We start from the raw sequence: 15,585 nt of genomic DNA on the forward strand, positions 1-15,585 counted from the left end.
AGTTCACAGGGCACACACACACCTCCACCACCACCATATCCCGAAGCTCTCAGGACCTGGACAACCTATACCACATGACATTAAGTTAGGCACTGCAGACACACAGTGGCTGGGGAGAAAACTAGTGGATGATGGTGATTGCGGCACAAGTGTGAGGGCCTGAGTTCAAATCCCCAACACCCACCTAATCTTACACATTGACCTGTAACCCTGTGCTATGGGGACAAAGGCAGGAGAATCTCTGTGTCCTGGTGGATGCCAGTCAAGCTCCATGTTTACAGAGAGCCTGCTGTAAAGGGAGATGTGACAAACTATAAAGGAAGACCCCCATCTCCTCCTGTGACTTCTGAATGTGTGTTTCCTGAATCCATGTGCACACAATCCACCTATCATCTCAAAACAGGGCAGAGACTGTAAGCAGCAGAAATGATATACAAGTACAGTACAGTGCTCCTCGGCACAACAGAACATGGTTGGCCATTGTCAGATGACTGCGTAGGTCTCCTGTGAGTGACCACAGTGTGCTGTTTCCTCCCACCACTGCAGCCATCCCTGTGAGTAAGGCATCCTACTGAACCAGTGAGTGGCACAGACTTTCCAGGACCAATTCATGTATGCAGTCCTGAGGTGTGGGGGGCTCATGTCTGTATGGGGAGTGATGCTGGCTGTGGACAAACTTTATGTTCACAGAAGCCCATATAGAGTGATTGTGACGCTAGAGGTACAGAACACTCTTAGATTAGGGTTGAGTCTAAATATGAATGAAACTTCCTTTATAGATGAACTAAGAAACGACACACACTTTCACTCCAATTACTACAGCAAAATATACACCCAACTCATCCGTGAGTGCACCACCCTGGAGAAGGAGGGCCAGTTCTCCATCTGCTTCACGGAGCTCCATCAAAACTTCCTGAAGTATCGTTCACCCAAGCTGTGGAATCTTGTCCGTCTGGTCAAGCACTGGTATCGACTGGTAAGGCACCGGACAGACACCCTGGACCCTATGTGTAGAGAGGGTACAGGCCAGATAAAATCTGTTCTAGTTTGTTGTCTATAAATATGATGGCTCTATCACATGACCAGTGTGCCTTGGGCAGGAAAGGTCTTGCTTGGTTACAGATCCCAGTCACAGCCACCACGGAGGGAGGTCAGGACAGAAACTGAGTAGAGACTGTGAAGTTATTCTGTTCACCGCCTTAATCTCCATAAGTCACTCAGTTTGCTTTATTATAGAGATCACCCGCTCAGGCATGGCACCAAGCACATGAATTGCTGAGAGACTGTCTTAGGCTGTCTCCTGCTCCATGACCCTACCTTATGTCCACTTGACCAAAGCTCACATTCCCAAGAGATCCACTTTCCAATTGATGCTCACACATGTCTATGGAATAACCTTTCCTTTCTTGACTTTTTGCTCAGACATCAAGTTAATATCACTCAATAAAACACTATATCATTTTTTTTTTAATTTCAACATGTAACAAAATTAATCTCTCAAGGAAGGTCTCGTATAAAATTTGAAACACTAGTTAATAAAGTCTTCCTTATTCCAAGAGGAAAGAACCGAGTCACTGTCACAATCATAGCAAAAGACTCAGTATCTGATATCTGGGACCACAGTTCCCTGAGCTCTGAGGCTCTGCCATCCACAGTGCACATAGCTGGTCTCAGGCTCAGGCCAGCTCTGTTCTCACATTCCTCTGTCCTGACAGTTGTCTCCTGCTCAGGGCAAGTCCAGTGTCTTGAGGATCTCCACTGAAGTTTAGCTGCACTTTCACCAATGGCTTTCCTAGACAATCCCAATTCCAGGCCTCAGCTGCACCCCATGACACTTCCAAACCTTCTGTTTTCATGGGAATTGGGACCCCAGAGACCTCTCTGCAGTTCCAGGTGAGGCGGATACCTGGAGATGAAGTCTTGGGCAACAGATTCTGTTTCCTGACCCACAAGGAAACGTCCTAGAAGCCTCAGCCCCATCCTGCTGTTTTCTAAGTTATTTGAGCTGATTTTCAGCCCCAACTGATGGGAAATGACTGATTCTTAATCCTAACATAGCACACAAACAGCCCTGATGGGGTCTTTGCTTTTCTCTGAACCTTCACTCCAGCCTCTGCCCTCTGCCTGCCTCTCAGCTCCTGTCCTGCAAGTTCCCACAAACAGCCCATTAGGATCTCAGCTCTCAACAGCTTTTCCACCCAAAGTTGCCACATCCCTTCTCAGTCCTCCCACAAAGCAACATGGCGGGTCAGTCACAGCAGTGTCCCCTCACTAGGACCAGTTTCTGTCCAGTTTTGCTCTGACTGCTGGGGTAAAGATGATGCTGGAAAGTAAATTGGGGAGGAAAGGGAATGTCTGGCTCACATTCCTGCACCACACTCCATCACTGAGGGAAGCAGAGGCAGAAACTGAAGTACAGGCCATGGAGGAATACTGCTTACTGCCTGATAAGCTTGGGAGATGAGTCTGATCTTTAAAAACAGGCAGTGCCCACAATGGGCTGATACCTCCCACACTGATCAAGCCTGACTCCAGTCAGGGCTGATGTCATTTTGTCATTTGTGGGTCTATCTTCTCGTGATGTCAGATTGACGAAGAGAAATAAAAATGGCATTAGGTGAGACAATAGAAAATGGAAGAGGAAAAGTGGTTAGAAGCAGAGCAGAGGGGCTCAGAGCAACAAGGGTTTGGGGAATAGCAAGGGATATTGCTGCTGTAGGAGGAGAGGGGATGGGGAGGGAAGACTTTCCATGCTTGTTCTAGTGATTTCTTCTAGTCGACTTTCTATTTAGCAGACGCTCTCTTCAGCTGTGTCTAATTGAATGGACTATAGCTGCTGCTGCTTTGTGTCCCTGTGTGTCTTCTGCCTTCTTTGGCAAACACTTAGAATCACTTTTGATGCATATTATTTTTCTGTCACTCCCAGATATGACCTATTTCAGTGGGTGATTTCCTCAATACTTTTCTGGACTTTTTAAAAAAAAAAAAGTCTGTGTGGTGTTTGTGCATATCTGTTCATGGGAGCACATGTCTGTGTGTGCGCTTGTGTGTGCATAAGAATGTGGAGGCCAGAGTGTGAGAACAGGTCCTCAGTCACTCCCCACCTTTTATATATGACACTCAGTGTGCTGGATCAGCAGTTCTGGACAGTCAGTCACAAAGCATGGGGGAGCCCCATCTTCACCCCCTTGAACTGGGATTATGAGTCAGCTGCCTCAAGAGCCTGACACTCATGTAGATGCTGGGGATCTGGCCTCTACTTCTCACCCCTGCATAGGGATGGAGGCACTTTACCCCTGAGCCATCTCCCTGCCCCTTCCCAATTATTCAGAGACCATGAGACAACTTCCATAGAGCACTCCTTATGTCCTGCCCCCACCCTCACTCCCAGCTGTCACTCATGGTGTCTTGACTCCTCCTGTGCCTGCTAGTGAGAGCTGTCTTTGTGGAGCACACAGTCGATCTCAACCAATCAGCTCTTGGCTATAGCACAGGAGGGGGCAGAGACTGAATCTCAATGACTGGGCGTGGGTGTGTGGCAATAAACCTATAGGGACATCCTCAGGTGGCAGCTGAATTGAGCCTGTGAGCAGTGGTTCTCATACCACAGCCCAGTGCCCTGTTTCTCTCATTGCCTTTCTCTTCTTAGTGTAAGGAGAAGCTGGGGCAGCCGCTGCCCCCACAGTACGCCCTGGAGCTGCTCACAGTCTATGCCTGGGAATATGGGAACAGAGACAGCTCTGGACTATACACAGCTCAGTGCTTCCGAACTGTCTTAGAACTGATCATCAAGTATCGGTTTCTTCTAATCTACTGGACATGGTGTTATGACTTTAAACACGAGATCAATGACTACCTGCACATACAGCTCAAAAAAACCAGGTAGCTTGTCCCCACATGGCTGTGCTTGAGGGTGTCAGGCTGCAGTCCTGTGGAAGGGAGAGGTGGGAGCTCTGTGTCAATGCAGTATCTCCTGCTCTGGGCACTGTCACCTGACTATGAGGTCTAATGCCCTGGGAGACAGGGGTGGGCTCTCCTGTCTGAGATGAGAAGACCAAGGCTCTGACAGTGTCCAGACCCAGATAGTAAAGAAAGGGGAAGAACATGGAGTGGGAACTGAGATTTTACAACAGAAACAGGATCATATGGGCTTTGAAGCACCAAAGACCTGCCATGGACTAATTAATTATAAATAATAGAACTATGTCACCCTAGGGAGTGACCTGTCCTTGTCCTGTGCTGTGTTCAGTTTCCCATGAGACTGGCTGGTCCAATTCTCCCCATCTCACAGATCAGAGAGCCTGAGGCACCTGCCCCAGGACACACAGCTACTAAAGGGTAGAGGATTTGAACCCAGGCCTTGCAGGTCATTCCCAAAATCCCTCCAGGCTTATGTATGCTGTGGGGCAGGGACTCTGGCCAAACTTTGGATAGGGATGCTCTGCTGGGCTCCTCCCCTGCCCCTGTGAAGTGTTACCTGAGGCCCTGGCCAGATGCACAATTCCCTCCCTGATGTTGCTCTGCAGGCCTGTGATCCTGGACCCTGCTGACCCAACAAGGAACGTGGCTGGTTCAGACTCACAGGGCTGGTGCGCACTGGCAGAAGAGGCAGAAGCCTGGCTGCAGTCAAAATTTTTTACGAACTGTGATATGTCCATTGTCTGCAGCTGGAATGTACCGGTGAGGCCCTGTCATCATCCTGTCCCTTTGCACATAGCTTCGGTCACTCCATCTATTTGGAGAATATATCCCCTGAGATGTGGTCTGTCTTTAGGTCTCCACATTCCTGTGGAGATCAGCCACTTGCCTCATTTTACAGCCATTTCTTCATCCTTTATTCATATTGTTGGCTGGCAGGATGGCTCAGTGGGTAAAGGCGCTGCCAACACTAAAGACCTGGGTTTGATCCCTAGAATGCATATGGTAGAACGAAAACAAATCAGACAATCTGTCCTCTGGCCTTCGTGCCTGTGCTGTTACACAGGAGGACATGAGGGCACATACACGTGCACCCAGATGAAGAAACAGATACATAGACTTTAAGGTCTGAAGCTGCTGCCTCGGGCATGCTCAGCTAGAGAGTGTTAGGGCTTCAATCCCAAGGACACTGAAGTAATCGTCAGGTCCATGAAGCATCCTGTCTTCCCTGTCTCATTGTCATGTGGCCAATGGGACTCAGTGGGGCTGTGTCACAGCCACAGAGGCACAGAGGGACCTGCACTTGGACCTTTCTCCTCCTGGGGCAAGGTCTTCCTGATGCTGGGAACTGATGATGTCGCCTGTGCCCTCAGGGTGGGAATAAACGTGGCTGCAGTGATGTGAGACACAAACCTCAGACGGCCAGAAAGGAAGTGACAGGGGACCTGGGGGGAGGCAGCTGTGGGAACAGTGGCCTGTAGTGCTGTCCTGCTGCAGAGAGGTGGCTAGGCCATGTCTCCCATTGGGCAGATCTGTTATGAAGAAGGGAACTGCAGGTTGGGACATATGTACCCTCAGTGGGCATAGTAATAAAGGTGTCCTGATGGTCATCTTTCCGAACCCTTGTATGCTGATTCTTTTTCCATAGAGCTCCAGCTGATCAGTCATGGTACCCACCCTCGGGGCTGGTTTAAATCACACAGGAGCCTGGAAAGAATGCAGACTCTTGACATAATTGTCTGCTTTTCATTGTAGCCAGAGAAACCACGTTTCTTACTGTGAGCACCCCAGCATTGACCCAGGAGGCTCCAGAGTCAGACCATTGTCCCTCTGCTGCAAGACCTTGACCTAGAGAGGACAGGAAAGCTCAAGGCTCCTGTGAGGGACATCGAACCTGTGATCAGACTCCAGGCTTCTGATCCCTGCCTGCCTTGTCCTCCAGCAGTGTCCTCTGAAGGAAAGAGAACTCAAGCTTCACTTTCATCTGTCCACCTGTTGCGAGGTTCTGACCAAAAAACGTCTGATCTTTAACAATAAAGCACAGCAAAGGATGAGGGGGTGTGTGTACTCTGAGGGATGGGTCCTCATCACATATAGAAACTGTTCAGCAGCACATGTGGCTCTGGAGCCCTGGGAATTGGCCAGTGTGCATCGAGGTGCATTGTTTCTCCAACATGCACAGCAGTGCAGAAAGTTAAGATTGTGTGCTCTTAAACTTGAGACTTTAAAGCTTAGATTGTGTGTGAAGCACTGAAGTAAAGTAAAATGCATCAAACTAAAATGAATTTATTCTCCCTCCCTCCTTTTTTTCCTTCTGCTTTTCCTCCTTCCAACTGGATCTTTTATCTCCCATGCTAGTCTTGAATTCACAAAATTCCATCTGCCTCGGGTATCTAAGTTCTGGAGTTTTTTACACACCCACACCCACACACACACCTCATCCTTCACACACAGACTGGATGGTTCCATAGTTCAGTGTTGTGAACCAACATTCTTAGAAATACACAAATATATTAACCATGGTATACCCACTTGTGCTGTCTGCACTTGGGCCCCTTCTCACTAAGAATGCACTGAATTGCTGAGGGCTACCAGCTCCCAGACCCTGCTCCTGTCCCCAGCGTCCACTCTCAATCTCCGTGAAGGAGGGGTGGGTCTCCCTGGCTCTCATGATTCAGTTCTCACTGTAGCAGCCCTGAGGACCAGGAGCCCCAGTGTCCCCCGGAACACAGGACAAATCACACTCTGCCTTGTTCTTTATCTGAGCTGTTGGGGACCCAGTGACGCTGGTCTGTGGCTCCAGTCTTGCTCTTCCAAAACAGCTCCAGGCACGCAGAGGGTTTTAATAAACAATGGCCGTGGTCCCCTGCCAAACTGTGCACCCATCATGTCTTCCCTCATCCACCCCACGCTCATGGGATTCCGTGCATGATGTGCAATGGCTGCATCCCATTTCTCCTCGGTGGGATGGACAGATGATCTTTAAGATCAAAAATGGCAGCTGTGAGTATATCTCAGCAGGGAAGGACTTGCCTAGTGTCTGACAGAGGGGAGGTTGTATGTGTGTGGCTATGTGGCAGAGTGCTTACCCAGCCTGCATGACGCCTGACCTAAAAGGATCATCCTGATTTGCATGTGGCTTTGGTGTCAGAGTCAAAGCACCAAGATCTCATGGCTAAGAGTTCTCTGCTCAGGATCCATCTGCTTGCATTTGGACAGCATATGTATGCAGCGTGAGGTGAGGGTGGGCTTTCAAACCTCTCAGAGGATCGCCAGCTTCCCCGAGTCCTGCACAGGAGCCCTTAGTGCTCAGTAACCTCCTCAAAAGCCGGTTAGCCATCCTGAGATTTGATCTTCCCAAATGTCACGTACCCCACGTGAATCCCAACATGTCACCACAGATGAGGAGGCGAGCTGACAGCTTGCCACATTGGGAAACCATCTGCACACATTTCTGGAAAGGTGCTCACAGACACACCCAGAGGTGTGTTTCCACTCGCCGTCTGAGGCTCGTGAACTTGACTGTGAGAGGAGCCATGTGGACCATTTGAAAAGACCATGAGGGTTGAAGAGGAGGGAGGGCAGTGACTGTCACAGCAGGTCCCTCCCCCAGGTACTGACCTGAATCCAGATTCAGTGTTGGAACCACTGAGTGTAGACGATGCTTCTGTGGAACCGCGGTGGACAGAGTTCACCTTCCCTCTGTGGGCAAATACTACTTACTGAGTGGGTGGGGGCTGTGGAGAAGGGGTCACCTGACCTTGGCAGAAGGTCAAAGTTGAAGTCAGGGATTGGATACCCAAAGTCTGTTTTCAAGCCCTGACACTTCCCTGGCAGGATGGATGGTACGTCAGCACCATCCAGCATCCTTTAGGAAGAGCAGGGATGAGCAACTTGCTCAGGGCAAAGGGCTCTTGAGCAGATCCAGTCTGGAGCAGGCATGATGCTGCACAACATGGCAGTCAGATGCTCTGGTATGAAAGTGTCAACTGTGGCCATCTCTGAGAGAGACCCTACATCACTGTTGTCATGGAAACGATTCAGCCACCATGAGGCTCCTCCCATAGGCTGCCCATTGCTCATTCCTGTACCCTGCTGTTAAACTCCACACTGGTTATCATTGGGGAGGCTGTCAAAGGTCCACATGAGAGATCATTTCATCATGGAGGACTGGGATGTGGCCATCACACATCATGTGCAGACTTCCTTTCACATGTTGTGCGTGAAAGCTGACATAGTGATTCCCCTCTGCTTGACAAAACACATTGGGAAACACTGCCGTTGTTCATGAAAACCCTCTCTGTATATCTGGGGATGTTTCAGAAAGCAATACTGGAATCATAGACCAGCATCATTGGGTCCCGAGGACTCAGATAAGGCACAAGGCAGAGGGTGGTACATTCTTTGGTGGAGGGACATGTATCTTCTCACACCTGGAAAACTGGCCGTTCCTCTCTGTCCAGGCCACTGGAGTAAGAACTGAATGAACAGGAGCTGGAAGGACACACACACACACACACACTCTCAGACAGTGGGTGTTAGTGACAAGGCTTTAGAAGCTGGTGGTCCTGAGCAGTGCCTTAAACTCTTAGTGAGCAGGTGTTGCCGAGTGCACATGTGAGTTCTTTGACTCAGAAAAATGAACTCCTGTTTCACAACACTGATCAAAGGAACCGTGGAGTTGTTTCTATGTTTGTGTGTCTTTGTGTGTTTGTGTATGTATGAGAGAGACATAAGAGAGATGAGAGAGACAGAAACAAAGACAGAGAGAGGAGACAGTGAGGCAGGAGGATTTCTGTGAGTTCTAGGCCAGAGTGGGTGTTGCACCATGAAATTTTGTCTCAGATAGTCGGGAAGGAAGCCACAATCACAGTGATTTAACTCGTGTGTCAAAGCTGGTCACCACCACTAGTGACCTTGTTTCTGAGTCACAGGTGTCAAATTCCAGGCACTTTTTATTTTCCCAGACCTATGGGACCCCAGCCTGCATGTTGTAGTCACTCAATGCAACCTGAGTACACAGGCCACAGTCTCATTGTTCCCTGTCCATGTGGGACCAGGGAACAGATTCTGTGTCTGTTAGGGCAGGGCTAGAATCTTGTCCTGGAGGCAAGGACAGAAGAAATGAAGGATTCCCCTCTTGTGTTATGTGGAACAAGGGACCTGAAAGGATCGCACGTCCTTCAAAAACTGTAGCAGTTTGGTTTTGCTCTAACTACTGCTGAAGGTCTGGATCATATAGAGTAAGTAATAAGTGCTCTATAAATTCATCTAGTTGAACCATGAACACACACACACACGCACACACACACACACACAGACACCTGCACTGTAATTCTAGGGCCCATCTCAGAGTTCACACACACCCTCATGGCACCTGCTGTAGTTTATTGTTGCTGATCAGACATTTTTGGTCAGAACCTCCCAACAGGTGGACAGATGGAAGTCAACCTTGAGTTCTCTTTCCTTCAGAGTCTGACCCCCAGAGGACACTGCTGGGGGACAAGGCAGGCAGGGATCAGAAGCCTGGAGTCTGATCACAGGTTCGATGCCCCTCACAGGAGCCTTGAGCACCTTCCTGTCCTCTCTAGGTCAAGGTCTTGCAGCAGAGGGACAATGGTCTGACTCTGGAGCCTCCTGGGTCAATGCTGGGGTGCTCACAGTAAGAAACATGGTTTCTCTGGCTACAACGAAAAACAGTCATGTCAGGAGTCTGCAATGCTTCCAGGAGGGGGATTTAAACCAGCCCTGAGGGTGGGTACCATGACTGTACACCGGGAGCTCATCAGAAAGGGGATAGCACCATGGAGTTTGGGAAGATGGTCATCAGGACACCTTTATTACTATGCCCATTGAGGGCACATATGGTCCCACAGGCAGAACCTACACTAGTTCATCTGCACAATGGGAGACATGGCCTAGCCACCTCTCTGCAGCAGGAGGCACTACAGGCCACTGTTCCCACAGCTGCCTCCCTCCAGGTCCCCTGTCACTTCCTTCCTGACCTTCTGAGGTTTGTGTCTCACATCACTGCAGCCATGTTTATTCCCACCCTGAGGTGACAGGTGACATCATCAGTTCCCAGCATCAGGCAGACCCTGCCCCAGGAGGAGAAAGTTCCAAGTGCAGGTCCCTCTGTGCCTCTGTGGCTGTGACAGCCCCACTGAGTCCCATTGGCCATATGACAATGAGACAGGGAAGAAAAGATGCTTCATGGACCTGACAGTGACTTCAGAGTCCACAGGATCCCAGCCCTGCCAGTCACTGAGTGTCCCTGAGCCAGTGGCTTCAGTTCTGAATCTCCCTTACACTCTCTCCATGTGTGTCAGCATGTCGTGTGTGTGTGTGTGTGTGTGTGTGTGAGAGAGAGAGAGAGAGAGAGAGAGAGAGAGAGAGAGAGAGAGAATGTTTGAGGTTGTGTAAATGTGAGTGCATATGCATGAGTATGTATTATGTGAGTTTCTGTGAGTGTGTGTGTGTGTGTGTGTGTGTGTGTGTGTGTGTGCGTGCCCAAGTGAGTAACAACACAGAAATGAAGGTCAGAGGACAACTTATGTATTTGTTTTTCTTCTTCTTCCATATGGGTTCTAGGGATCAAAGCCAGGTCTTCAGTGCCTTTACCCACTGAGCCATCCTGCCAGCCCATGTTATCTCTGAATGGTGAGAAAATGGCTGTAAAGCAAGGCACACAGTTGGGCCCCATAGAAGTATGGAAACCTTTAGAAAAAGATTTCTCAGTAAGAATGTTCTCCAAAGAGATGGAGTGACCAAAGTTGTGTGCAAGGGGACAAGGGGACAGGATGATGACAGGGTCTCACCCGCACATCTCAGGAGCTCACTGGGGAACCATCCTTTTTCATAAAGCATGGGTACCACAGCCACACCACAGCCTCTTTGACCAACCACCTCCAGCCCTCTTGGTTCCCACCAGCCACGTTCCTTGTTGGGTCAGCAGGGTCCAGGATCACAGGCCTGCAGAGCAACATCAGGGCGGGAATTGTGCATCTGGCCAGGGCCTCAGGTAACACTTCACAGGGGCAGGGGAGGAGCCCAGCAGAGCATTTATATCCCAAGTTTGGCCAGAGTTCTTGCCACAGCATACAGCAAATCTGGAGGGGTCCTTGGGCATAGCCTGCAAGGCCTGGGTTCAAATCCTCTACCCTTTAGTAGCTGTGTGTCCTGGGGCAGATGCCTCAGGCTCTCTGATCTGTGAGATGGGGAGAATGGGACCAGCCAGTCTCATGGTAAAACAGAACACAACACAGGATGAGGACAGGTCACTCCCTAGTGTGACATTGTACTCTTCCCAAGCCCCATGACTTCTATTAATGCTGGAATATTTTTGTTCCTACTCCATGTTCTCTCCTTCCATTGCTGCTTGATCTGGACACTGTCAGAGCCTTGGTCTCCTCATCTGCACACAGGGGAGCCCAGCCCTTCCTCCCAGGGCTGTAGAACCTCATGTCAGTCAGGTGACAGCAGGACAGTGCCCAGTGCAGGAGATGCTCCATACACACAGAGCTCCCCCTCCCCCTTCCCACACAAGTGCAGCCTGGTACTGATGCAGAGAAGAGCCATGGGGGGACAGACTACCTGGGTTTTCTGAGTTGTCTGTGCAGGTATTTGGAGACCTCTGGGTGTTCAAAGTCATAGTACACTGTCCAGTAGATCCGAAGCTGTTTGTACTTGATAACCAGTTCCAGGGTCTTTACTTCCACACTCCCAGGCATAGACTGTAAGCAGCTCCAGGGTGTACTGGGGGGTGAGGGGGAGGAGCAGCGGCTTCCCCAGCTTCTCCTTACACTGAAGAGAGAAAAGCAATGAGAAAGGGGTGGGGGAATGCAAGGGTCAAAATGGCACGTGTATCATGGGTTCACCTGATGCTGTTTGCCCTCTGTTGCTAGATTGGACCCCCCAAGCTGGTTGCCCTAGTGAGGAGAGAGTCTTCACTTAGACATGAGCTATGTGACCCTGCCCACAGGTTAACTGCGATTGGTGAATAAAGATGCCACCAGCCAATAGCTGGGCAGAAGAGACATAGGTGGGATTTAGGTCTCCATGGCGCTCCTAAGCCAAGTGCTTATCTCCAAGTTAACAGCTGCAGTTCACACAATGGCCAGCAGGGGGTGCTGTGCTTCCCCAAAGGGTAAACCCTCAAGTATTCCACAAGCTTCCCACGCCTATACTGGTCTTCAGGGGTATTACTGGTTGTCTTTGGGTAGAGTTGAGCAATGTGTAATTTTGGAGACACACAGTGTGTCAGTCAGGCCTGGTATGAGAGATCTTAATGTAGAAGATCATTAATGTGCAATTATGTAATGTGTGTGCATATGGTAGGTTGGTGGGGGGGGGGGCCGCGGCGCCTGGTTCCTGTTTTCTAGGGAGACACAGAGCTACACAGGGAAGTTCTGTATCCTGCACTCCACTGCCCATGCACGAACATCGAGGCATCTGCACAGGTCTGAGGTTTCTCATTCTTTGATAGAAGATGAATCCGATGTTAATTTTTCGCTGTATCTCTTGTCCTGCTTTTAGAGACACACAGTTCCCAGTGTCAGCCATGTAGAGAGCTGTCCATCATGCAGGCGTTCTGTAGGCTATCCCCGGGGGCGGGGCAAATGGCGATGTGGACAAAGGGCTTCTTAGAGAAGTACAAAGACCCATAGTAGCTCTCATTTTTTACCCTAGTCCCATGTACAGCCCCGGAAAAGGACCCCACACTCATCACTCCAATGTCTCCTCTTGGAGCAACCTTGTGCCCCAGCAGAGCAAGGAGCAAAAAGTCAGGATGCCTGGGACTGGAAGACCTGGGTTCACATTCTAACTCAGAGCTGTGCTGTGTGATGCTAGGTGACTTATTCAACCTCTCCACTCTTCTGCCGCCCTGTCTCTACCATGAAGACAGCTGTACCCCTACCTCGTAAGCTTTTCAGAGGATTCAGTGAGTTGACATTTAACGGTGGCTCAGAAATATAACCCCATTTTACAGATGGAAAAACTGAGGCCCAGAGAGGTTAACACAGGGCAGCACAGCAAAACATGTGGGAATTGGCAATACATGAGGGGCTCTACTTCCTCAGGCCTTCTGTGGCAGCCTACCTAGGGCCCCCAAATAGGAAGCCTCAGCAGACCTAGGGAACTTATGAGCCTGGTCCCCAGTGTTCCTAGGCTGCCCAGAGGGTCAGAAATCATACCAGAAAACAGCAGAGCCATAAACAGATAATCTCAACGATGCCCTGAGCTGAAGGAAGAGAGAAACTCAGCAGAGAGGAGAAAACGAAAGTGAATGAGCTAGGATGAAGGAGATGACTCAGGGACACACCCTCTGCTGTCAGCTAAGGAGCACCCAAAGAAGCCTGGGGTGAAACGAAACTTTCCTTAGGGCACAGGTCAACATGGACCTGTACCACACGCCAGCCGGAGCTCTGGACAAGCTGGTGGCCCAAAGCCTACACCCAGCCCCTAAGTTTATAGCAGCTGTGCGGTGTGCTCTGGGGTCCCTGGACGTCACCCTACGGGAGCGAGGAGCCCTAGGGTCACAGAGACCAAGAGTGATAAGGATCGCCAAGGTGAGAGGGTGGGGCACCTCAAAGCAGAACCCTTCCAGAAGGCTCGGGTGTTGCTGTAACCAGCCAGTTTGTAGGGAAACTGAAGAATCAAAAACCAAGTTACACACCCAGGGTAAAGGCAAAGCCGGGGCACACCGGGTCACCTGATCCCTCCTTATTCTCTTTTAAAGGCTGTCTCCTTCACTCACTCACTCAGACTCTAGACCTCACACCACCTGAGCCTTGCTGATCTGAGGCTGGGGGATCACACACTCACATCACTGGGACTCAGTCTTAGAGGAAAAGAACGGGACCTGGTTGAGCCACACAGAGTCCCTCAAACCTCATGGTTCCTGAGGTAGAAATTACTGTCAGCTTTATGAACAGGGAAACTGAGGCAGCATGTAAGTAAGCTACTACTCTAAGCCACATGTGTTACCAGAGCATCCTGCCAGGCTGACTTATAACCTTTGGATATTCAGAGAGCTGAGGAAGACAAACTGTGAACTGCCTTACTCCTGGGTAAACCCACTGATGCAGAGGCACCCTAGAGACCTGGGGGGGGGGCACAGTGAGACTAGAGAGTGTCCTGGATAGGGTTCAGTTGACTTGTCAGTTCCTGAGGCTGCACCTGAACTGGAGATGTGGAAGGAGACTTCGGCCTGGGAGACACAGAGCCTGATTCCACATCTCAGGTTTGGCTGAATTCCTTCCAGGGGATGGGGGATGTGGGCAACTTCTCTCCCTCCTTCTAAGGTCCTGAGGGCTAATGAAAAACAACCTCACCAAAGGTCACCCTGGAGGAACAATGAATCTATTGGTCTTCCTTTCTGAGCCTAGGGAAGTGGGCCCCACTGGAAAGTCTTCACCTGCAGGGACAAGGCCTTTTGGAAGCTGCACAGGCTCTCCCCTCCCCCCAGTCTCCCCAGCTCTACACCTCAGACCGGGAACAGTTAGGGTAGAGTTGCACTAGGGAGTTGCTAGGTCATCAGGTGAGGGTCGATGGACCGTGAGCGGAGTGAACAATCACTGGGCCATTATTTCAGACCTAACTTGGTCCCCGTGTACTGGGGTTACAGGTGTGGTCCACCAGAAGCCACTATAGGCCACCACAGGCTATAAAGTCTCCTTTCAACCACACAAAGTAGATGGGGTAAGGGTGGAGGTGGAAGGAACGGGGTTCATGAAACAAGATCTCTTTATACTCCACCATGGGATGGGTTTGAAAACTAAAGTTGAGCTCAATACCAGATGGGCGGAAAAGGCTCACACTGCACCACTAAGGTATCAGCTGGGACACCCCCCTCTTCTCCGTTGTAGAGATTTTTAATTCCAGCCCTGCCTTTGACCTTTTAGTTCCTGGATAAAAGACACACACAGCCTTTATATTTACAATAAGCCTTAAGCAGTACAAGAGCTGGGTGGTACCTACCCTCTATGCCGTCAGAATCCACTTTCCTATCGAGAACCCTGAGTCATTACTTACCACGTTTCATCTGGGCTGGCTTAACTCCAATCGGCCGGCCCTCGGGGCCACATTTTGATGACTCACCTAACCTTCTCCTCCACCACCTTCTTATTCTCCTTGTGGTTCTCCTCTGACCCCAAGCCCAGGAACCCTAAAACTCACCTATGTCTCTTCTGCTCTGGCTGTTGGCATCTTTATTCATTAATCAGAACTAATTTGGGGTCAGGGTTATGTAGGTCTATGTGCAGACTCCAGGTCTTGGGTTCCACAGTCAACATTGAGGTGACCATCAAGACCAAACCTCAACACTGCTCTTCTCTTTTGGCTTCAGGGAAGAAAGATGGAAGCATCCCCATCCCTGGTTTCCATGTTTCCTTTGCAAGATGAGGGTGTGGTAGTATCTTTCTCCCAGCATCCTCAGGGAGGTGCTCATGTGTGAGACTGGAAGCTGCCCAGTGGTTATACACACAGCCATGAGGTACATGACATTGTCACTGGGGTGACAAGGGTCCCCAGACTGTGTGGGGCCCGGGCCTTACCTGACTCTTCCTGTCCTATGATCCAGCTCACATGCCGGTTTCTGCCAGCATATTTGGCCACACCAGGGCAGCTGTGTGCTGAGAGCAGATAAGAGAGAGCTGATACGGGGCC

At 50.1% G+C, this 15,585-nt stretch overlaps 2 protein-coding genes across 2 annotated transcripts in view; both read left to right on the top strand.

Annotated features, from left to right (window-relative positions):
• The window catches only part of LOC308439504 (inactive 2'-5' oligoadenylate synthetase 1C-like), a gene marked incomplete at both ends in the record, with an annotated part of 57,965 nt that extends 52,387 nt beyond the window's left edge, over nt 1–5,578 (top strand). Inside the window, 4 exons of the mRNA XM_080941330.1 lie at nt 780–976; nt 3,650–3,882; nt 4,527–4,680; nt 5,567–5,578. Coding sequence (XP_080797456.1) covers nt 780–976; nt 3,650–3,882; nt 4,527–4,680; nt 5,567–5,578 — 596 coding nt within the window. The remainder of the gene's footprint in view (nt 1–779; nt 977–3,649; nt 3,883–4,526; nt 4,681–5,566) is intronic.
• A 7,735-nt stretch (nt 5,579–13,313) lies between these two features.
• LOC308439505 (2'-5'-oligoadenylate synthase 3-like) overlaps nt 13,314–15,585 on the top strand; it is a gene marked incomplete at both ends in the record, with an annotated part of 61,751 nt that continues 59,479 nt past the window's right edge. The window contains one exon of the mRNA XM_080941331.1: nt 13,314–13,487. Within this exon, the coding sequence (XP_080797457.1) occupies nt 13,314–13,487 (174 nt within the window). The remainder of the gene's footprint in view (nt 13,488–15,585) is intronic.

This window comes from Micromys minutus, assembly GCF_963924665.1.
Source record: "Micromys minutus genome assembly, chromosome: 29".
Lineage (NCBI taxonomy): Eukaryota > Metazoa > Chordata > Mammalia > Rodentia > Muridae > Micromys > Micromys minutus.